This window comes from Herpailurus yagouaroundi, unplaced genomic scaffold (assembly GCF_014898765.1).
Source record: "Herpailurus yagouaroundi ecotype Mexico unplaced genomic scaffold, PumYag 181, whole genome shotgun sequence".
Lineage (NCBI taxonomy): Eukaryota > Metazoa > Chordata > Mammalia > Carnivora > Felidae > Herpailurus > Herpailurus yagouaroundi.
The window spans coordinates 32,456,808-32,480,807 of NW_024412412.1; the positions used below are offsets into that span (position 1 = coordinate 32,456,808).

The following is a 24,000-nucleotide window of genomic DNA, read 5'->3' on the forward strand; positions in this document are numbered from 1 at the left end:
GAGCCATCAGCCCAGAGCCCGACGCGGGGCTCGAACTCACGGACCGCGAGATCGTGACCTGGCTGAAGTCGGACGCTTAACCGACTGCGCCACCCAGGCGCCCCAAAGCCTGTGTTCTTAAACCCACTACACCATCTGCCTGCATCGTTCCCCTGCCCTCCTCTCATCCTAACTCCCTCGCACTTGGTCTCTGCAGCCACACCTGCCTAACGCTATGGGCCCCTGTACGCTATGGGCTGCCTGGCAGAGTATGGCCTAAGAGGAGGCTCATGGAAGCCTCCCGATTAAGTGACATAGTTTATCCCTGAATCTACTACTCCTGCGACTGCACCGCACTTTCTGTGCAGTTCCTTGTGTGGTTTTCCATCGTGCGGGCCTCACAGGAAGGAAGTCGATTGGCCGAGAATGAGCTAGATATCGTTGGGTGCACGGACCACATACTACGAGTATAACAGAGACAGAGAGTAGACAATGTAGAGCCTAGACTACAGCACTGATCGTGAGAGACTGGCCGCCGCAAGGACGTGGGCAAAGGGACACTGGGTTACTGACCCCGCCGTGTCCAGCCCACCGCTTTACAAGATCAAGGCGACACGTTCAGGGATGTTTGAACGGCCACTAACGATTGCCTCCAGGGAAGGATCCTGGGGAAGCAGCCACCTTCGGCGGCCTGCGAAACAGTCATCGCGAGAACGGTTTTCTCGCTGAAAACCAAAGAGAATGGAATGTTTTCAGCTTAGGATACCTTGTGGACATTCTAAGGGGCAAGTATTCCCTCTTCTTGTCTCCCTTTCCAGCAAGTACTGGAAACAAGGGCAGCAGGCCCATCCCAGACACAGTGCTGTGCACGTCTTTGCCTCCTAGAATCCTTCCCAGGGCGCGACCGCTGTCCCTGAAGATGAGGTACTCCTCTCTTCTGAGAGCAAAAAGGATCTTTTACGTGTTTCTAGATAAGGGTTCTCTCCAAATCCAAGAGACTTGGGAGGCTGAGTGAGGGCTTCCTGGGACATGTTTTGTAGTCTCCAGAACCTATCACAGACAGAAAGTGAGAATCCACCCTTTCCTTTCTGTTCCTTTCCATCACTGTGGACAGACATGCAGCACTGGAGGTAGGTGGGAAGGGAATCACACGCTCAGTGTGGGTTATCGTCCGGGTGTGCGTGCGCCGAATATAAGAAGTCTTAAAGTTACCAGGCCCCGAGGAAGACAACTTACAATGATGTCTTGTCTGGTTTTGAAAGTGCTGATATAGTGGCTATAGTGGCTGTCGTCCATTTGCTGCAGAATCGCAATCATACAGGCCACAAAACCCCCCTGGAAGGAGAGAAGAAACACAAATCCAGAAGCCTTAGGCCACCGACTGGCAAAACAAGACCCGTGCGCACGTACTTTGGTTTTCGCCACCCAGTTACCGGAAAACAGGGACCCTCCCACGCTGGCCACATTCTGCGCCCTGACGGTCTACGAGGCACACGCTTTGCTGTTGCTGCTGACAATGATCTCCTTCCAGGTTTCAGTTAAGGAACGTGGAGGGCTTTACTCATCCCTTTACTAGTACGGCTTGTAGAGAGACCCGCAGGTCGATGGACACTGGCTCTAAAGGTCTCAGCTAGACGACGAGTTACAATACAAACAACCTGGGGAGCCTGGGTTGCTTTTTGAGACAGAGAAGAGTTGTAGTCCATTCAGAAATGTGTGAAATGGCACAAATCTGACTGTGGAGGGATGCAAGGAGGAAAAAGAGATCGTAAAACTGAGAGTGGATGAGCAGAGAGGGAAATGAATGCTCCCTGTCTCTCCAGCTCCAGAATCTTTCAGTTACCTCTGGCATGTTACGCACGTGTGATTATGGACGTGCTGGGGAGAAAGGGACTGAATAGCTTAGTATTTTTGTCAATTTATATGTATATTTAATTTTTTTTTTAACATTTGTTTATTTTTGAAGGACAGAGAGAGACAGAGCACTAGTGGGGGAGGGGCAGAGAGAGAGAGGGAGACACAGACTCCGAAGCAGGCTCCAGGCCTGAGCTGTCGGCACAGGGCCCGACGCGGGGCTCGAACTCACCAGCCGTGAGATCATGACTTGAGCCGAAGTCGGAGACTCAACCGACTGAGCCACCCGGGTGCCCCATACTATAATTTTTTAAAGTATAGACTAATTTATGTTTTCTTCTAGCTGCTTTAGTGCTTACTTTTTTTTACACTGACCTTTCATTCCGTCTGATGTTGATTTTTTTTTTTGGTTATAGCATGAAATAAAGGCAAATTTTTTTCCACGTTGTTCACAGATTTTCCAAGTAACATTTATTAAAAATCTCCACTTTCCTAGAAACGGGAACCCTCTTGCACTGTTGGTGGGAATGCAAATTGGTGCAGCCACTCTGGAAAACAGTGTGGAGGTTCCTCAAAAAAATTAAAAATAGATCTACCCTATGACCCAGCAATAGCACTGCTAGGCATTTACCCAAGGGATACAGGAGTGCTGATGTATAGGGGCACTTGTACCCCAATGTTTATAGCAGCACTCTCAACAATAGCCAAATTATGGAAAGAGCCTAAATGTCCATCAACTGATGAATGGGTAAAGAAATTGTGGTTTATATACACAATGGAGTACTACGTGGCAATGAGAAAGAATGAAATATGGCCCTTTGCAGCAACGTGGATGGAACAGGAGAGTGTGATGCTAAGTGAAATAAGCTATACTGAGAAAGACAGATACCATATGGTTTCACTCTTATGTGGATCCTGAGAAACATAACAGAAACCCATGGGGGAGGGGAAGGAAAAAAAAAAAAAAGAGATTAGAGTGGGAGAGAGCCGAAGCATAAGAGACTCTTAAAAACTGAGAACTGAGGGTTGATGGGGGGTGGGACGGAGGGGAGGGTGGGTGATGGGTATTGAGGAGGGCACCTTTTGGGATGAGCCCTGGGTGTTGTATGGAAACCGATTTGACAATAAATTTCATATATTGAGAAAATAAATAAATACATAATTTAAAAAATTAAAAAAAAATAAAAAACTTTGAATTCATGGTCAAAAAAAAAATCTCCACTTTCCTTATTAAGAAATAATAGAATTGTCATATAATCTAAAGTCTCCTTTTAAATGCTCTCAGTTTTGTTCTGTTGATGTATGTACTCTATTCCATGAGTCCAACACTATTTTTATTGTAGCATTATGTTTTCAAATCTGACAGCACAGTCCCCTCCACTCTTACTTCTATGTGGCTCTTCATTTATGTGTGTCTTGTATTTATTTACTTTTTAAAAAGTTTTTACTTATTTATTCATATGACGTGGGGCTCAAACTCATGGCCCCGAGATGCAGAGTTGTATACTCTTCTGACTGAGCCAGCCAGGCGCCCCATCTGGCTTTATTTTCACTCTCATATTTTTGCGACTAAATTAGATGAGATTCTTCCTTTATAATCCCTCAATAGGTACCGCTGTTATAAGAAAGGCGGCTGAATATTATCTGTTTATTCTGAAACCGGTTAGTTTAATAAGTTGTTTGTGACTTCTGTTAAAACTTTGTGAAGCTTCCCGGGTTTCCTAGAAATAGCAAGAGCGGAAGAGATGAACAACACAGTTATCAAACTGCCTTTCTTTATATGTTCTTCACATATGTGGCAGCAATGGCGTGGCAAGAACAATTAATTACCAATTAATACCTCAGTACAAGACCTGGATCCTGTTTCGGATCGCCTTGAGTCTTAATCTTAGCAGGCACGTCTCTGTATCCCTATTTGGACCAGCTCTGTCGCCAAAGCTGAGGCTTACAAGGGACATCTTAAGGTTTCTGCCTTGGCCACTGCTTCTGCCTGAAGGCCCCTCCCCACACCTTCACACTGCCCCCCCCCCCCCCCCCCTTCTCCAAGTCTTTGTTCAAATTTTCCCTTCTCAGGAAAATCTTACACGTTTTTTAAGTTTATTTATTGATTTTGAGAGAGACAGAGACAGGGCAAGCGGGGGAGGGGCAGAGAGTGAGGGGGAGAGAGAGAGATTCCCAGCAGTGTCCGCACTGCCAGTGAAGAACCCAGGGCTCAAACTCATGAAACCAAGAGATCATGACCTGAACCTATATATCAAGGGTTGGACATTCAACCAATTGGCCACCCAGGAGCTCCTCAGGCAGGTTTCTTAAGCTCTCTCTGCAATGCTTCCTGATTTGAAAAATGGAGCTAATGATAGAACCACCCTGTAGGAGGTGTGTGAGCTTTCAGTGACACGTAAAGTGCTTAAAATAATTTCTGGCAGGTAAAAAAAAAAAACAAAAAACAAAAAAAACAACAACAAAAAAACTAGCTGAAGTGGCACCTGGGTGGCTCCGTCGGTGAAGCGTCAGCTCAGGTTGTGATCTCACTGGTCGTGAGTTCGAGCCCCGTGTTCGGCTCTGTGCTGACAGCTCGGAACCTGGAGCCTGCTTCGGATTCTGTGCCTCCCTCTCTCTCTCTGCCCCTCCCCCACTCACTCGGTCTCTCAAAAATAAATAAATGTTAAAAACTTGAAAAAAAAAAAAACAGCTAATGGCCACTTCTATTGATTATCACTACAGCGGGAAGTACTAAATAGTGTTACTATTATCACTCCAATAAGGGTCCGATCCAGACGGTGTGTGCACATCACATACTGAGAATTAGAACACAACTACTTGCGATAACAGAGGAAGCACTGAACGCAGCCACCAACACCCTTCATCGCCTGCTCACCAAGGTTTAGGTTTTCCTTAAATGAAATATCGAACAAATATTCAAAGAGTATGAGCTCAAATGGGGGCTGAGTTTGCCTACCCAGGGTGCTCACTGATTCGGTATCTGCTGGAACGTATTGCAACAGGCTCTGTCTCATCGCTGATATGAGCATCGTTCCTCTAGAACGGACCTGCACTGTCAGGTTTACAAGGTCGCCAACAATGCTCCCCCCATTACCCTCCCTTCTCCCCCACCCCTGCTGGATCATTTTCCCTCAAGAGAAAAATCAGTGTTGCAATCAAGATCCGCTGGCGGTTAGAAACAAGGTCACCCGACGGGGAGGGCTGTGGGGTTCTCGCCCCCCCCCCCCCCCCCCCAGTTTCCTCAGGGCACACGGCATGCAGGCACAGCCTGTGACCCGTGAGAGGGGTCTGTGGGAATCCGGCCCCAAGACACCGGTCCGGAAGACCCCCAAAGGGCAGGTGGGACACTGAGAAGCGGCAGCGGTGGTGGGTCCCCTATAGCGACACTCACGATCTGCGGAGACTGGCGGCTCATCCCGATCACGGTCCTGTTGATCCTTCTCAGCAGCCGTTCCATGATCAGCTGGACGTGCATCGCCGTGGGACCCTGAGGGGGAAACACGGGAATCGACACCAACTTCTTCCGACTCAGCTTCACTTCTCCCGCAAAGAAGCTTGGACAATTGAGTTTTCTCTTTAAATCTCATTCCGGCTCTTCCCTGCAAAGTAATCTCTTGCTCGAAAAGGGAAAAAGAATCTCACAGAATGATAAGGACACTGCTACTCAGGAATCCGTTGAAAATGACTGGGTGTCACATTTCAAAGATGAGCCTCGGGAGGCAGGGGAAGGACGCCCCTCCTAACAGCCCAGATCGTCCGCGCACTCTAAGATCAAGGGGGCTACCAACTCCACGTAGTTCTGGGAGGAAAGCCCCTGGCATGAGTTCTCAGTCCTGACACTGAGCACATCGAGTAGCCCAGGACAACGAGGCACATGCATGGGAAGTAAAAGGCAAAAATTCAAAGTTCTTGCCACCTTCTGTGTAGGAGGAAAAACACTAAGAAATTCAAGTCAAGGAGACTGCTATTGACTGAATGTTTGTGTTCAGAAGTCATACGCTAGGGTTGGGGCGTCTGGCTGGCTCAGTTGATTAAGTGTCTGACTCTCGATTTTGGCTCAGGTCGTGATCTACAGTTTGTGAGTTCAAGCCCTGCATCAGGCTCTGCGCTGACAGTGCGGAGGCTGCTGGGGATTCTCTCTCTTCCTCTCTCTGTCCTTTCTCTCCCCCCCAAATAAACAAATACTTTATTAAAACGAAACAAAACAAAAAAGCCATATCCTGGGGGTGCCTGGCCGGCTCAGTCAGTAGAGCATGTGACTCTTGATCTCAGGGTCATGAGTTCAAGCCTCATGTTGGGCACAGAGATTACTTAAAAAAAAAATTTTTTTTTTTTTTTTTATAATTTAACCCACAAAAGTCATATGCTGGTGCTCTAAACCCTCATGTGATGGTACGTAGACATGGGCTTTGGGGAGGCAAGTATAACTGGAAGGCATGGCCCTGATCTTGTAAGGAGAGACACCAGACAGATTGTTTTTTCTCTGTCCACACACACACTGAGGAAAGGCCGTGTGAGGACAGAGAGCAAGGAGCTGTTTTCACGCCAGGAGGGGGCGCCCTCCCCAGGAACCCTACCGCGCCGGCCCCCTGACCTTGGACTTGCCATCTCCAGAACCATGAGAAATAAATGTCTGTTGGTCGAGCCCCCGTCTGTGGTGTTTTGGCAGAAGGAGTGGACCCACCCAGGGACTCAATACTTTGATTCTGTCACGTGTGACTCTGGGCAATCATTTACCTTTGCTGAACTTCCCGTGTTCCCGCACGGAAGAAAAAAAAGAACAGATCCCTTACAGGCATTAGGTGGGCTGGTGGGCACAGCAAACAGCACCTCGCAGACACGTGTTCTTACTTTTCCTTTCTTCTTTTTTTTGTGATTTGATGTTCTACTCATTCGCTCTACCTTAGCAATATTCAGCTTGTCTTTACAGAGCCTTTATCCTCGTGATAGACATTCTGAAACTCCCGGCTATTGCTTCAAATAGCCAAATCACTGCGATAGATAGTTTTATTAGAATACCAAGTATTCCTAGCGTCCCTTTCACACCTCCCTTCTCTGCTTCTTTGTTTGTATTATATATTCACTTGCTTCCCATTTCTTTGAATGAAAACGATCCGGAAAACCTCCCTCTCTCTTGAAACCGCTTTCTCCTCTATTTATGTAACGACACCACACCGCAGACCCAGCTCGGTGTGTTGAGTCCCGTGCCAGCCGCGGGTGGAGGTCGGAAAAGGAATCGGACGTTCTCTGACCAGGAGAGCTGGGGCTTAAAGATAAATGAGCAAAACGGACGGATCCTCGTAGAAGGTCCGCTCTGCTCAACTGCCGATCGCATGGAATCCTTGTAAAATAACACAAACAAACAAACACGGAGAAGGTCAGCTCCGCGAGGCCGGCTACTCGCTTCTCTCGTTCACTGCTGCGCGCTTACTTACATCCGTCACAGTGCCCGGAGCATGGGAGCTGTTTAAGACGTGCCTGTGACCTGAATCACAACTGCAGGGCTTTACACAAGATGTAAGGAGGACATGAAGGGATGTAGCGGAGTGGGGGACTCTGGGCAGGGCTGCCCCGGGAAAACCGCCTGGGGTGTTACTACAGCCGGACTTTGAAGCATATGGACAGTTTGCAGATCTAGCTTCGGGACAAGAGGAATCCTGGATGACTTAAAAAAAAAAAAAAAAAGGCAGAGGAATACATGTCAGTAATTAGAGCCTGGAATTAACTGAGGAGACGAGAAGGTATGGGAAGACAGATACAGTTAGTGTGTACACGTTTGTAAATTTATGTACCAACGTGTATAAACGATGGTGGGGGATAAAACCATAACATCATCACCAAAAAAAAAAAAAAAACAAAAAAAAACGATTGAATTTACTACTTTAACAGAGCTCTAAGATCAATAATTGTGAACGCTTTTCCTCATTACAGGGAACCTCATCAGGAAGACCAAAAAAAAAAAAAAAAAATTTTTTTTTCAAGTCAATTAAATCAGCACAAGATGTAAATATATTCAAGTCATTTCCAAAGAGTCCTTCTACATGATAAGAAGGTAGGTAAAGATACCATATTAAAAAAACAGGGGCGCCTGGGTGGCGCAGTCGGTTAAGCGTCCGACTTCAGCCAGGTCACGATCTCGCGGTCCGGGAGTTCGAGCCCCGCGTCAGGCTCTGGGCTGATGGCTCGGAGCCTGGAGCCTGTTTCCGATTCTGTGTCTCCCTCTCTCTCTGCCCCTCCCCCGTTCATGCTCTGTCTCTCTCTGTCCCAAAAATAAATAAACGTTGAAAAAAAAAAATTAAAAAAAAAAATAAAAAAACAAAACAAGGGGTACCTGGGTCGCTCACTTGGTTAAGCAACCGACTCTTGATTTCAGCTCAGGTCATGATCTGAAGGGGATTGAGCCCCGCAAACAGAGTGTGGAGCCTGCTTGAGATTCTCTCTCTCCCTCTCCTTCTGCCCCTCTCCCGCCTGCGCGCTCTTTCTCTCTCTCTCTCCCAAAGTAAATAAATAAACTCTAAAAAACAAACAAAAAACCCCCAAACAACAAAAACAAACAAACAAAAAAAACTGGGTTAGAAGTGGAAGAGATCAAGAGGTCTAAGAGGTCATCTGGAACCATCCCTACATGTTATGGGACAGGAAATTGATGTGCCTGCAGATTTGCCTAAAGATAAAGAGCTACACGTGCGGGGCACCTGGGTGGTTCAGTTGGTTAAGTGTCAGCCAGACTTCAGCTCAGGTCATGATCTCACAGTTCATGAGTTTAAGCCCTGCATTGGGTTCTGTGCTGACAGCTCAGAACTTGGAGCCTGCTTCGGATTCTGTCTCCCCCTCTTTCTCTGCCCCTCCCCGGCTCGTACTCTGTCTCTCTCTCTCACACACACAAATAAACATAGGAAGGAAGGAAGGAAGGAAGGAAGGAAGGAAGGAAGGAAGGAAGGAAGGAAGGAAGGGAGGGAGGGAACTACACGTGCTGACGCTGAAACCAGAAAAGAAACCAGAAAAGAAGCAGCCTGATTCCCATGTTTCCAATCAACTCTGGATCATATAGATACACTTCTGGAACACCGGAGCTCTGCCTAAACCAAAGCCCCTAGTACACTCACTGTTGCCAACTACAGCTTTGGGCTTCCTTTTAGTATTTTGATGACTGAGTCATAAAAGTTACTTTTTGAAAATATTATTATCATGATACAGTTGGTCACATTATTTATGTGTTGTAAAATCCCTGGTTAGGAATCCAATACCCAATCACAAAATTCCTTGGGGAAACCTATTGTGTTTTATGTGGTTTCTAGAAACACATTTAAGAACAAAGGAGGAGGAGAGTGACCTATAATTAGTATCAGATAAATAGTACAAACAGCGAGGTGGGTTGAGGGTGGGGTTAGGTAGAGAAGGCAAGGGCGTCCTCCGGGACCCCTGTGGCTGAGGCGTGAATTTAGCAGAAATGCAGGCGTGCCCGTGGCCATCCTGGGGTTGACTCTGAAAGGCGAGCTAAGAATTCAGCCATGGGAAAAGGGACAGAGAGTTCTTCAATTCCTTTAGCAGAACCGAACCTAAAGACATTGGTAAGAGGACGGGCTTCGGCAAAGCCAAGAGCGTTTTCCCTGCTCTATAGGAACACTGGCGCCACGTAGCCATCGCGGGGGGGTGGTGGTGAGTAAGGTTTGTGCTCAACTGAACACACTGCTAACTTCTGCGGCCTCTTAGAGGAGGCCACGGCTGGGCTATGGGCTGTGCTATCTCTAGAACATGGTAAATCCAGGCAGATGCAGCCCCAGGGTTTCGGGGAGTAGGGATGCCTAGGTCACAGAGGAGATGCGAGAAAAGAAAGCACACTGTGGCCGCTAGGCCCCAAAAAGGAAGGATCAGTGTGAGGACATAAAACTGAGAATGGCTCAGAAGCTCAGGAATGTCTACAATACTCCTGGAGGGCCGAGGTTTCTGCTTAAAACATCTGAACAGGGGTCCGGTTCTTCGAAGTCCCCTCGGGGATCTCCACCGGCGACAAGCCTGGAGAAGCAGTGGCTGCTGGCGCGAGCAGTAAGCGGACTCTCCTGGACCTCGGTGTACGGAGAAGGCTCTAGCAAGCAGCAGCCTCTCCGATCACCCCCAAACCAGCCGCAGCCTGCCCCAGTAGCCAGGCTTCTACGCCCCCTGGGTGGGGCCCTCAGATAGGGAAGGCCGTGAAGTCCTTCTTGCCCTAGGGAAGGGACGAGCCTGTGCTGTGGTATGCATCGGGTGACAGTGACGATTCAACTCACCACATCCTTCCTGTCCAGCACTTCCAGGATGTTGCTCAGAAGCTGCGAGCTGGCCTCATGGTCGGGCTTGCTGGAGTTGTCATCTAACTGGCCGCTGAGCTGGTCGATCAGCAGTGGCAGCAGGACATCTCTGCACTCTGGGAGGGAAGATGCACGCGGCTCACGGGCTGCGGCGGCACCCCCTGAACTGCCCAGCTTCTTGCCTGCAACTCCCTGACCCCGCCCCCTCCCCCCACTACAGCCGCAGCCAGACCTCTTGGCTCCGCCCAGTGGGGGTTTGATCCCTGCAGGCAGCAGCATGAAACTTCAGTCCCGTAACTTGATTTTTATTTGTTGATGTTTTTTATTTTTTATTTGCTCTGAGGAGGGGGAGGGGCAGGGAGAGAGGGGGAGAGAGAGAATCCCAGGCAGGCTCCGCGTTCGGCACAGAGCCTGGCGCAGGACTCCATCCCACAACCGTGAGATCATGACCTGGGCCGAAATCAAGAGCCGGGACGCCTAAGCGACTGAGCCACTCAGGCTCCGCAAGTCCCGTGACTTGATTTTAAAAGCCAAGAAAATTACACCTGTCACGGGTACCTGTGCGAAAACGTTTGAAGTATTCAACAATTTCTTTAGCTTCAATAAAAAAAATGCCAGCTTGCTCGTTGAATGCGGAGTCGTATGAAATGAAAAACTTAAGCAAGTTATACTTAATGTTCGAAAGCTTCCACCTAATGGAGAGAATCTGCTCTAAAATTCATATAAATACTGAGTGAGCTTGATTAGTACCTCTCAATGTGTTTTGAGGACATTCGGATGTTTTTGCTGGCGCATGCACTTCACAAAATAAGGGCTTATCTTTCTATGATGTCTTTCTTCTGGGATCTTCACTACTATAAAACATTTTTATGATGAGGCCAGAGATCCTGGCCACAAACGGAAATAACTGTTAACAGTGAGATTACTTCCTCTAACTAGAACCACGCGGCGCATGCTTGCAAAACACCCCATCCTTCTCACATCTCATTTATCCTTTCTGCACGCTTAGCGGCACGGGCGGCGCGGCATGTTAAGATGTTTCATGACATTACATTTTCTACTTAAGAGCATTCACCAGCTTCGCACACACTTCCAACGGTGTCCTTGCGACAGCTGGAACCTCTAAGCAGAAATCCACAGGGTCGGGAAATGTCACAGCCAAAAGGGGCTGCTGATATGATATAGCATGGTATGCTATATGATATAGCCGATATGATATATCATAGGTATATGATATAGCTGATATGATATAGCATCTTCCTTCCATGGAGATGGATGCTGACTCACAGGAGGCTCTTCGTGTGGCCAAAGTTACATAACTAGCCCCAGGGTGAGGCCAGGAGGCCTTCCACCGATAACCCACTCCCCTTTCCCTATTTCTGAGGAGTTCTGCGGGTCCTCAGACCCTCCAGGCAACACATGCAACATGGGCTCACCCTCTGGGAGCCCCTGACCTGGGAGTACTTCCCACAGCTGTCCCTGTTTTGCAAGTCTTGGGTTTTGGGAAAGACCAGCTACTGGACCTCTTCCTCCTCTCAGCTTTGGGACAGGAGCACAGTGATTTAAACTTGGTGGCTGCACTGCCTTCCCTCTACTCACCAAATGAAGAGTATTTCATCCATGTGAGAGTTTTCTCTCCTCCGTGCCCTCTGCCTTTCCAGTCGTATGCTGGTGATCTGGCTCCCCAACTAACAGCCCTCCCCACCGCACCCCACCCCACCCCCAAACCCGTAACTCACAGTGCTTGCCAATTTCTGTGGTATAAATACTTCTACCGTGGTCCATTTTCAGCTCCTCATGTGACATGACAGCACAGAGTTGAGAGAGATCACCTAATATGCTCTCCTGAGCTGGGACAGATGGCCCCAGCACACCCCTGCACTACCGACCCCTGGCTTTCCAGAATACACAGTAAGTACAGGTCGAAGAAGACATACTTGTTTAAAAAGACTATCTTTCTACTTGCCTGCAACTTTATGGGGGGGGTCCATTTTTAGGACAAAGCACTCTAATTAATGAAATACTGGATTGTTCTCATTTAAAAAATGCATGATTCTGGGGGCGCCTGGGTGCCTCAGTGGATGAAGCATTAGGTCACAGTCTCGTGGCTTGAGTTCGAGCCCTGCTTCGGGAGAGCTCCAGCCCCACCTTGGGGGAGATTGAACCCTGCTTCTCTCTCTCTCTCTCCCTCCGCCTCTCACTCACGTGCGTGCACCCTCTCTGTCTCAAAAAAAAAAAAAAAATTAAATTAAAAACGCATGATTCTGTTCTTTAAGATACTCTTGGAAATACTGAACTGACTTCGTCTTCTTAAAACCGGTTTCTCCGGAGGTCCCTAAGTCCTAAAATTCTACTGGCAAGGACATCATTGACATTGAAAAAAAAAAAAAAAAATTTGGCTGAAGCAGCAGCAAGCCTGGGGTTTTGGTAAGCAGTAGTTGTTGGTGAAGACGTACCCGACTGCCGAAAAAGATTGCTCTCCACTATCTTGGTCATGCAGTTAAGTTTCTGGCGAACTAACTGGTTGTCAGGAATGCTCTGAATGAACTTGCAGAAGAGCATGCTGCAAAAGAAACCCCAGAGGTTGGTATTTTCCCTCCGTCACGCTCAAGGTATCATTACACGGTTCCCCTCTACTGTGAGATTTGGGCATGGAGAGTCTGACCTGGAAATCTCTCCCAGAAACCCTGAGAGTCTGTCCCTTGGAAGTAAAGGCGAGACTGTATTCTGTGAGGGCTACAGCGCTCAGCCTCGGGGCTGCCTCCGTGTAAACTGTCAGAGGGCGGTCACATCTATCCTGGCCTTGCGGACGTGCCTTAACACTCCTTCTGCACAATCCTTTTCCGGCTGACTTCGCTCCGGTGTCGCTCACCATCTGACTTAGCCGGGATACTTAGGTATGGGGCTGGAAGCGTATCATTATGTGCTTTCTTCTGTAGTTAATTTCATGTCTGCGCGTCTTGATTCCCCCCGAGAAAGTGCAAATCTCTCTCAGGGGCAGGCTTTGTGTCTCCTTTTAGATCTTCCACAGCAACGGAGCGCCAAAAGGGGTCAGAAGAATACGAGAACGCGTAAGCAGCCCAGGCCCCAGCCAAGCGGGGAGCTGCTTCTCTGGTAAAGTCCACAAACAAATGTGTTTTGCTATTTACCTGAGCTCAACAGGATCGAACACAAGTTTGACGTCATTAATTATGCTGGGAAGGTACTTCAGAGCTGCTCCCTGTAAGAAAAAGGTACCAAAAGGCAAATTCAGTTGCCAAGCAGGATGAATACAGGATGTACTAGTTAACCCCAGGAAGAAAAGGCTTGGCTCAACATAGGGAACTGGAAACAGATGATCTTCCACTGGAGAAGAGAGCTCAGTGTTGTTAGATGTGATCTCCTAAAATCTTTTTCCTTAAAAGTCAGGTGGCATGGCTTTTTTTTTTCTTCTTCATTACCAACAGGCACCATTTGGAACTCATTTTTCTATCTAAGGAGGTAGTTAAAATCTTGACGTCTCCCTCACAAAGTGGCCATAAACAACAAAGAAGAAATAATAAAGCTCAGATCTGAATCCTCAGAGATTGCCTATTTTACATTAAACAATCGATAACAGGGGCGCCTGGGTGGCTCAGTCGGTTGAGCGGCCGACTTTGGCTCAGGTCATGATCTCGCGGTTCGGGAGTTCGAGCCCCGCGTTGGGCTCTGTGCTGACAGCTCAGAGCCTGAAGCCTGTTTCAGATTCTGTGTCTCCCTCTCTCTCTGACCCTCCCCTGTTCATGCTCTGTCTCTCTCTGTCTCAAAAATAAAATAAAATGTTAAAATAAATAAATAAATAAACAAACAATCGATAACAATGAATATGATGGTGACTTTTGGCTTCTGGGAAGAATGGGGGAACTTAGAATAAAAACCTGTTGCCTGTAACATCAGGATCCACGGGCTGAATTCACAGGGGCCACAAAAGCCATTCACAGGACGTCTAAAAGGATAGTCTGTCTTTTTTTTTTTTAAGTTTTTTTTATTTATGTATTTTGAGAGAGACAGAGACAGAGACAGTGTGAGCGGGGGGAGGTGGGGAGGAGAGAGAGAGAGACAGGGAGAGAGAGAATCCCAAGCAGGCTCTGCACTGTCAGTGCAGAACCCGACGTGGGGCTCGAACCCATGAAACCATGGGATCATGACCCGAGCCGAAACTGAGAGTTGGACGCTTAACCGACTGAGCCACCCAGGAGCCCCTAAAAGGATGGTCTGTCTTTGGCAAACTGCCATTTGAGAATATATTTGAGAACACAAATGTACATAAAAGTTAACACACAGGCTTTTCCCTTAACAGCTTTCCTTAGTCATACTAAAATTCACTAGCTTTCCACGAATTATGATTCACTTTGTTTCTCTCCCCACCATGGCCCAGTCTGTGTTGTCACCGAGCATCCTCAGCAACGGCACTGAAAGGGGCACCCGTGCTACACCACACTGACCTTGATCTTGACAGCTTCCTCCAGAGGCCTGTCCATTAGCGTATTGAAAGCGAAAAACAACTGGCGGATTGAATTATTGAATTCGTCTCCATCTTCGCTTTGGCCATAAAATCTTAACAAGGGAAAGAGAAAAGCAGTCAGGTTTTCCGTCTTTAAAAAGACATGTTCAAAAAGATCTGTTGCCTCAGCAACGCTGGCGGTCCATGCGTCTCCCCCCGTGATAATCCACTTTCCACCTAGGAGATGAGAGGATCCCTGGAAACGTAAGCCAGATTTTACTGCTTCTCCGACTGAAACCCTTCGACGGTTTCCCATTCCACTTGGGAGGAAATCCAAGCTCCCGACCACGGCTTACCTGGCCCTTCCTCGTTTGTCCTTAGCCTGCCACTCCCCATTTTCATTCCCATTTTAGTTCCCCTTGCTCCAGCAACACTGGCCTCTCCTGACTCCTCACACAGGCCCCACAGGACCCTGGCCTTAGCAGTTCCCGCTCCTGCATGCCTCTCCCGGTTCACCGGTTCAGTCTCAACCCAAACACCAACCCCTGGAGAGATCTCCCTCCCTCCCTCCCTCCCAGGTTATCATCTCACCAGCCCCTCCCCTGTCAGCCCTTACCTATCCGAATTTATCTTTCGCTGTCTTTCTTCGCTCTGCCTTCCTGGCTTCCGCACAACCCACAAGCACTGTCAGAGCGGGAGCCTTGTTTCATCCCCTGCTAGATCTCCAACACCCAGAGCAACATTTGGCACCCTATGTGCCAGCACTTAAAAAAAGGGGGGCTAATACAAGACCGAGGGATGAAGATGGGAGCTCTCAGTGCCCTACGGTGGGCAATTTACAGTTTTAATTCTCCCCAGGTGTCTCCCCAGTGGAGGTAAACTTCAGCCCGGAAGTGAGCTCAGAAGAGGAACGTAAGCTCCGATGAGGGCAAACAGGGTGGGAGGTGGGAGGTGGGGGTGTGGTGACATTTCTTTTGCAGCTCCTGGACAGGGCCAGTAAACTGATGTGTCTATCAGATCTAAGCAGCCAGAGAATGTAGATTTCTAGGCTTTCTCAGATCAAGTTCTTCCTTAATGAGAAAAAATCAGGGGGGTGGAGGGGAACAACTATAAACAGGTGCTCAGGGACTAAGTTCAACACAGCAACTCCCTTAGTTAATTTCATGGGTTACTTGACCACACTAATCTTGGCTTTTCCACTGTTCTCTTCCTACATGATGTTGAAAAGGATGGTTTAGATGCGCTGCAACACTGTCAGTCAGGGGCGGCACCCTAGTGAATCATCAGTGGAAAAAACTTCTCAATTTCATAAATTACGGTTTTCTTTCTATGGTTTTATGATGATTTTCGTTGCTGGACATCAGAGTTCACTACACAAACGTTCCTATAAGGGAATGCTCCCTCAGTGGGACACTCCAGGCCCTAACTGAATTTGTGGAAATTCAACATAATTGCAAAATACAAGGAACTAGCTATAAAGGAAGCCTGTCTGATGAGAGAGAGAGGGAGACTAAAGAGATTGTGTATAATCCAGGGTTTGGGTAAACCCTGCTCTCTTCTGCTAGGGAAGGAGGAACTGTCTCTCACCCAGCTGAACTTTTAAGTCATTAAGCGTTTTTAAAAAGTATAAAAATGTACAAAACCACTGCAGAAACTTTAAAAAGGCAGAGAGAATAAAAACAGCCTGCTTAAAACCCTCTTACCTACAATTTTATTCCTATTAAAATTTCAGTTTCCGAACCTATTATATTTTTGAAATGGGATCATATTGCACTTATGTCTTATGCCTTAGTTTTATTATTTAAGAACACCGTTATCTTTCCTCATTAACATTTTTTTAAAGGGCTGAATATACATATTTTATCATTCAACTTTGTTCACTACCTGATGGACTTCTTTCCATCAGATAAATTCTTAGATGGGCTATTAGTAACCAACGTGGTATTTTCTTTTGCTTTTTGTGGTTTTTGTTTTGTTTTTGCTTTTCATTCATGGTGCCACATTTCTGCCCTTAATAAATTTACATTCCTATCAGCATTAAAATGCAGGACCGATTTTTGTCCAACTTCATCAAAGGATAAAGATTTTTAATCTTTATCAATTGTATAGATAAGAATAGTGTGTGCGTATAGATAGCATTTTGATATTGTGACTATTTTTTAAGAAATTTAATTTACTATTTGAATTTGCCTCTTGTAAATTATCTGTTTTTGTTTTCTATTATTCAAGGGTGTTGATCATTCTTTTGTTGCCTGATAAGAGCCTTTCACTAGTAAAGCTAATTAAATGTTTTGATCTATACAGTATGTCACAAGCTTTTTAAATGGTAATTGTTTGCCTTTAGTTTTATGACTTTTTAAACATATCATATTAAAAACAACAAAAATGCTCAAATCTAGACTTGAAACCCTCTTACCTACAGTGTTATTCCAAATAACATTTTAGCATGCTATCTGTCCAGTTTCCAAACCTGTCTTAACAATATATTTTAACAGTTTGGAAATCCTGCAATTACTGAAAGGCAGAAATGGCACGGGGCTGTGGGCATTCCCAGAGAAGTTATTTTCTCATTCTTCGTCTTGGCTATTTTTGACGGAGCTGTTATTCTAGAAATTCAAGGTGTGAATTATCCTATCTCTGTGGCTTAGTTTCATCACCTAGCTAAGCATGACGTCAGTAAAGAAACACACACCTGAGGCAACATCTCCCCCAGACACCTGCCATCGTTCACCATCCACCACCACCAAGAGCTCACGATCCTAGATTTGTACACCCGGTATCATCACGAAGTCCTTTACTGTGCTAAAGGTAGTCTTGCCACAGGAACCTTGTTTCCTAGAGCTGTCATCGCCAACCAAGGTTTTCACCAAGCTGCACACTGTAGTCACCCGCATCCCCAAGTCCTGTTGTCATTACTGCCCTAGAAATTCTGACTCGGAAGGACTTGGCGCAGGCCTTCTCTAGGGGTTTCAGGGTCTACCTCCATCTTCAGCCTTGAAGTTCTGAAATTTGGCAATTCCATGAGCCAACGATGACTCGCAGAGCTGAACATGAGCGTGAGAATTAAGGACAAGTCCATGAAGAGACAATAGACAGCATGCACATCTTATTACAGCTACATTACCTCAAGTAGAGTACTCTCGATTGGATGATGAACCTAAACAAGTACTTTAGGGCTTTCAAAGCAGCAAAAAGCAATTCTGTCTTGCTGGAGTCCTCTGCATTAGCCACATAGAAGTTCAGTACCTTGGAGAGTTTCCTTAAAAAGGTGAGAAAGAAAAAGATGTCAATGGGGCCAAGTGGTACTCAGGTTTGGGGGATGCTATCTAGGAAGGGAACCTGGCATACTGTGGAAGCAGAGGTCACAGCTACTATTATCTCTTCTAGAAAAGGCCCTGAGCAGGGAAATAAAATTCATCTGCAGCTTTGTTTCCTCACTGCTGCTGGGTTTGGAGCTTCCCTTATGCATAGAAATAGGGGATGGTGGGGAGCCTGGGTGGCGCAGTCGGTTGAGCGTCCGACTTCAGCCAGGTCACGATCTCGCGGTCCGGGAGTTCGAGCCCCGCGTCGGGCTCTGGGCTGATGGCTCAGAGCCTGGAGCCTGTTTCCGATTCTGTGTCTCCCTCTCTCTCTGCCCCTCCCCCGTTCATGCTCTGTCTCTCTCTGTCCCCAAAATAAATAAACGTTGAAAAAAAAAATTAAAAAAAAAAAGGAAAAAAGAAATAAGGGGATGGTTTCTTTCGCTTTGTAGGATTTTTTAACAGGATCAAGAAACGAAAGTGAAGGCATTTGAAATCATGAAGGTATTTTAATCTCCAGGGTGCCCTACAGACATCTTCAGTCATTCCTGTAAGGAAAGGACTATCTGCCTAACGTAGTCACCCTGCAAGAAGTCTGATTCTCTCCAGTGTGCCTCAACTCTTTGGGATCCCCAAAATGGGGCCAGAGCAACACTCCAGTGACTGAGGGAGAAGCTCAATCGGACTCGGGCTCAGTTTGATGAGAATACCCATGGTTTCTGAGCATCCCAACAGACAGAACCATGCTCAGATGTCAGACTGCTCTTTGTCCGAGGCGAGGCATTTTCTTACGTCTTTTTCTAACTCCCACGTTTGAGGACATGGATATTTTGGCCCCTCTGTAAATCTCTGGGTTTTTGTAGTACTAGGAAAAATCCACAGCACACATGTAGAGCTGACGAAGCCTTGTAAATCAAACCCAGATTACTACATCCAGGAGTGCTGCATTTGGCTCTGTGTAATGAAGATCCAGCGGTAGGATTTCCTCCCTTGCAGGTACTACCCGCTTGGAAAGGGAGGCTACCGGATGGAAAGAAACCTATCACGAGCCCATCTGGGGCTTTTCCCCATCCAGTGGGCACGATGTCCGTTGTGCTGGTTGGTGAATTTGCCACATAACACCTCTTTTCTGTCATTTATGTTTTATAACATTTCTGGACCTCCGTGCCAATAAAACCAAGAACCTTCTTGTTTAGCTCAGAAAGGACATAAGGGATCTATGATCCGACCTGGCGAATCAGGTCAGCAGTCAGACCGATAGATCGGCAACAGTAGTTGGCATGACCTGGCAGAAGCCACTGTCAGAGAGATCTCTGATGATCTTAGTGACATGCCTGTCACTCTTTATCACATCTCCTGGCACGATAACTGGAATGTGAGGGGGTGGGGGTGAAGGCCACATACAATGCCATGGTGAGCTGAATGGCAGTTGCTTTCCTTAGTCAAGAGCCCATAAACCAGACAGAAAGGAGGCTGCATTATGGGAAAGGCAGACACCATTTTCCTTTGTATAAAAGAAAAATGGTATCTTCTCATATCCTGTAAGTAATGAAATCTACAAAGCACTTGTGATGTAGGGGTGAGGGCATCATCCTCAGTTCTCCCAGACTTAGTCTTGCTTAATCCACTGTTTGATCCCCTTGGGGTTTCATGCTAAACCCAATGCCACCCAACTCTTATGATCTCTGTTCTTGACTGTGTTCCCAGTGGCTTCAACTCCTCACCTACGTATGTTCTGGATTCTTCAAGAAACATGGCCTTATCTCTTCTGGAACTTGCCAGAAGGCAGGGACTGAATTTAATACCTTTACCAGGGTTGGAATACTTAGATGGTTTCCTCTTTCCACCTGCAAGTTCAGAACAAGGTTCTGCACTTAGGGGCACATTTACTTAGCTTATATCCCTCTCATTTCTTAACAACCCAGCCCTAAGAGTGCAAACCCAATAATCCAGGTGGTTCCAACTGAATAGTCAGGTATTTCCCCTGAATACTTACACGTATGCCAAAGTGGCACTGAAGTGCTTGTAAATGTAGGTTTCAAGGACAGGATTAAAATGCTGGAACTTGATGTCTCCAATCAGTGAAATAATAAATACCTGCCAAAGGCAAAAAATATGAATAGCAGCGCTGTATGGCCCCAGGCATTCTGTCAATAAGCTGGTTGTTAACATCCTGGTGCCTTCTTTTCTTTCTTGACCGTTTTTGTAGCGTTCCCACTCTACTCTTCCAAAGCTGAAGTGAAGTCTTGGAGTTTCTTTTGATTTGACGTCAATAGAGAAACGATCACGTGTCAGGCACTGAGCTAAATGCTCTGAGGAACCTAAATAAGAGCCAGCGTCCCTGGCCTCAGAGAGCTCACTGTCTTAAAGAAAGGCCAGTGCGCAAGCAACATGAGTCGGGGGAAAAAAAATGGGAGAGTCAGAAGATGCAGAAAGGGGAATCCTGTGGGAAAAATAAACTCTAACCCAAGGATACAGCTACTGAAATATTCCATGACCTAGTTGTCCTGAGTGCAGCACGAGTGCCCTCAATAACTGAACTTCATCGGAGGTGCCTCTCAATTTCTCCTTCTTCTGTCACCGTTATCGCTATCAGGCGTGTAATCTACAAATAACCACACTGCACCTACCGAACACAGAAGAATGCAAACCACGGGGGATGCCTGCATATAACCGCTGGCAGCTGCTCTGTCCCAGGAGAACCTTAGACCTCGTCCCCTAGAACCCACAACCATTCTTTCCCATAAATCTGGCCAGGTGTGAACTTCGCTGTAGCTTTTATTCTCTTTAAGATCTTACATCTTTAACACCCTGATCATTTCTGGAACTTATCAATTTCTCCAAGCTGGTGCAATACCTATTATTCCTTTGCTGCAACATCCAGGTATAAATCTACATAGAATTTTCACCTCAACAATGAGAAAACAATGCTTGGTTTGGATGGGACTGCTTCCTCCACTCCAGTACGATTTGCGCCCTTCCAAGATTTTAACATCAACTCTCATTGTCTAGATCTCAGGGTTTGGAATGCGCTGTATGTTTAAGTACTTGGTGTGGCCTATTTAATTGTCTGCTGTGCCATGTGTTGTGCATAATGAGACTGATAATTCATTTCTGATGTAAGAATTCAGTCTCCCTTGTGCAAACACACAACACGGCCACGATCATCCTGGTATCTCCTGGCTTATAATTAGGTAATTAAAAAAAAATTTGTTTTAATGTTTATTTCTTGAGAGACAGATAGAGAGAGAGTGAGACGGAGGGAGGGAGGGGTAGAGAGAGGGAGACACAGAATCTGAAGCAGGCTCCAGGTTCTGAGCTGTCAGCACAGAGCCCGATGCAGGGCTCGAACCCATGAACCACAAGACTGTGACCTGAGTCAAAAATCAGGGCTTAACTCACTGAGCCACCCAGGCACCCCAAAGGTGCCTTTGTTTTTGAGAGAGAGATCGAGCAGGGGAGGGGAAGAGAGAGAGGAGATAGAGGATCTAAAGCAGGCTCCACACTGACAGCAGAGAGCCCAATACGGGGCTCAAACTCATGAACTGTGAGAACATGACCTGAGCTGGATCAGACAGTCAACCAACCGAGCCATCCTGGCACCCCTATAATTAGGCAATTAAAAAAAATTTTTTTTAACTTTATTCATTTTTGAGAGACAGAGACAGACAGAGCATGAGCGGGGAAGGGGCAGAGAGAGAGGGAGACACAGAATCTGAAGCAGGCTCCAGGCTCTGAGCTGTCAGCACAGAGCCCGACGCGGGGCTCGAACTCACGAACTGCGAGATCATGACCTGAGCCGAAGTCAGACGCTCAACCGACTGAGCCACCCAGGCGCCCTGGCAATTTTAAAGTAAGCTGTTTCTAATTTAAATTCTAGGAATTTAGGCTAAAGAAACAATCAGAGAGATGTATACAAGTATTTATGCAGGAGAATATTCGTTGCAGTCATTTATAATAGTGAGATACTGGAAACCACCCAGTTGCAAGAATAAAACTGCTTACCAGTGCATCAAACACAAGGAAGTCGTAGGTTTCGTTGTCCGACATTTCCATCATTATGTTAAAAAGTGCATCTAGCGTATCTTGCAAAAACTGAAGATAAAAAAAAAGGCTATGTCATGCTTTACGTTCAGTTCTCTACTGCAGAAATTCAGGGAAAATTGGGTTTCAATAGGAAAGGCTTAAAAATAGCATTTCTTAAAAATCGGCACTTCTACTTCCTGATGTAGATAACAAGTTTATATATACATATGATATGTATAAATATGTATATCAGTACATAAAATACTATACTATTATATATAACAGTATTATTATATATTACCAACACATTATTAATAACAATGTTAATATTATATTAATATATATATATATATATTTTTTTTTTTTTCTGGAGAGAGTGCCTGCATACACGTGAGGGAGAAGAGCAGAGGGAGGGAGAGAAAGAGAGAGACAGAGAGTCCCAAGCAGGCTTCGAGCTGTCAGCTCAGAGCCCGATGTAGAACTTGATCCCACAACCCTAGAATCATGACCTAAGCCAAAATCAAGTGTCCCCCAGGTGCCCCACAAGTCGCATACTTCTAATCACTGATTTAATGTGAAATGTTGAACTAGGGATACAGTGACTGTGTTTCCAAGCATGAACATACCTTAACAATCTCACTGCCATCCACCTCCATTAACTTCTTCAAGTTGTGTTTAATGTTCTGGGAGTTCGAACGCCAATTTAACAAGCCCAACAGGTCAACTGGGAAGAACGAACACCAACCATAAAATCAGACACTGATTACAAGAAGCAACCCACGCTATTTCAGGATACAACTCCAGAACTCTCTAGAAAAGATAACTGCTCTTGATAGTGACTAATTCCTTACGTATTCTTCAAAAATTTTATTGTCTCCTATCTAGATCAGAAAAACCTTATAGTCTTTCGTTCATCAGAGAAAAAAATTAACCAATAATATAGAAAGAACATAAAACTGAATTCCTGAATGGCATTCACATTTCTGAAATAATGGCATCATAGTCATACAGATGAAAACTTGAAAAACAATACTCTTAAGTAAACTCCCTACCTTTGATTCGGGAAGTACTATAAATGGAATTTAATTATAGATTTATCTGATTCCAAAAAACCTTGACCTTGCTGCTCTACCATACTGCCTTCCCAGAGTTCTTCAAAGGAACAGATGAGATAGGTTGGCATTTCAAAGGAAGGCGGAACAGACTTGCATAGTCCTTCGGGTAAGACTGGGACAGAAATCCTCAAGTGTATTTGGACTTGAAGTGCGGAATTACGGATCTTTAAGCCATTTATAGCTTTAATTAACGTTGAGTTAACAAAAGTGGGACAGAAATAGAACAGGCATCTGGGCTGTTACCCTTTTATCATTTTGTTTAGTTTATCAAGTTACTCTTCTAATTTACAGAGCATTACCTAAGTAGCAATACATTCTGTTTAATCCATGGACTTGTATAATTATATAGAAGTTGGTGAAAACACATACTCTTCATTAGAATAGCCAATCTCCTTCATGAGTGTTTTTTTATTCTTTTTTTCATTTTATTTATTACAGAAAGAGAGTGAGTGAGCTGGGGAGAGGGGCACAGGGAGAGAGAATCTCAAGCAGCCTCCCTGCTCAGCATGGAGCCTGACTCAGGGCTCGATCCCATGACCATGAGATCAGGACCTGATGGGAAAATCAAGAGTAGGATGCTCAACCGACTCAGCCACCCAGGTGCTTCCATGAGTGTTTGTTTTCTTAGCTTGTGTATTGTTTAGTCCCTGGGAAACCTCCAAAATCCAGTGCCTAAAGACTCCCCAATGTCAACAGAATCAAGTCCCAAAACCACTCACAGCAGGTGGTAAGGCCCCACCTGTGCCTTCCTGTCACTCCACCGCCCCCACCATTTAAGATCCACCTCAAACTTTATTCCCTCTGGGAAGACTTAGCCAATCATTCTGTGCTATTTGCGCTCCTTTCTGCATATGCGCGCGCGCGCACACACACACACACACACACACACACACTTATAACCAATAATAAAGACACACTTGGTACTTCTTTGGCTCTTCCCATAGATGTAAGCCACTTGAGGGCAGGAACCATAG

The 24,000-nt window shown here is 46.1% G+C and overlaps 1 protein-coding gene across 3 annotated transcripts in view; it reads right to left on the minus strand.

Annotated features, from left to right (window-relative positions):
• Positions 1 to 24,000, minus strand: part of DOCK5 (dedicator of cytokinesis 5) — a 224,963-nt gene that overhangs the window by 61,909 nt on the left and 139,054 nt on the right. For all 3 annotated transcript variants that reach the window (XM_040490247.1, XM_040490248.1, XM_040490249.1), the window contains exons 19-28: positions 22,538 to 22,635; positions 21,891 to 21,980; positions 19,882 to 19,982; positions 17,711 to 17,845; positions 14,588 to 14,699; positions 13,274 to 13,344; positions 12,581 to 12,687; positions 10,104 to 10,240; positions 5,228 to 5,323; positions 1,216 to 1,314 (exon numbers count right to left, since the gene is read on the minus strand). In XM_040490247.1, the coding sequence (XP_040346181.1) occupies positions 1,216 to 1,314; positions 5,228 to 5,323; positions 10,104 to 10,240; positions 12,581 to 12,687; positions 13,274 to 13,344; positions 14,588 to 14,699; positions 17,711 to 17,845; positions 19,882 to 19,982; positions 21,891 to 21,980; positions 22,538 to 22,635 (1,046 nt within the window). The remainder of the gene's footprint in view (positions 1 to 1,215; positions 1,315 to 5,227; positions 5,324 to 10,103; positions 10,241 to 12,580; positions 12,688 to 13,273; positions 13,345 to 14,587; positions 14,700 to 17,710; positions 17,846 to 19,881; positions 19,983 to 21,890; positions 21,981 to 22,537; positions 22,636 to 24,000) is intronic.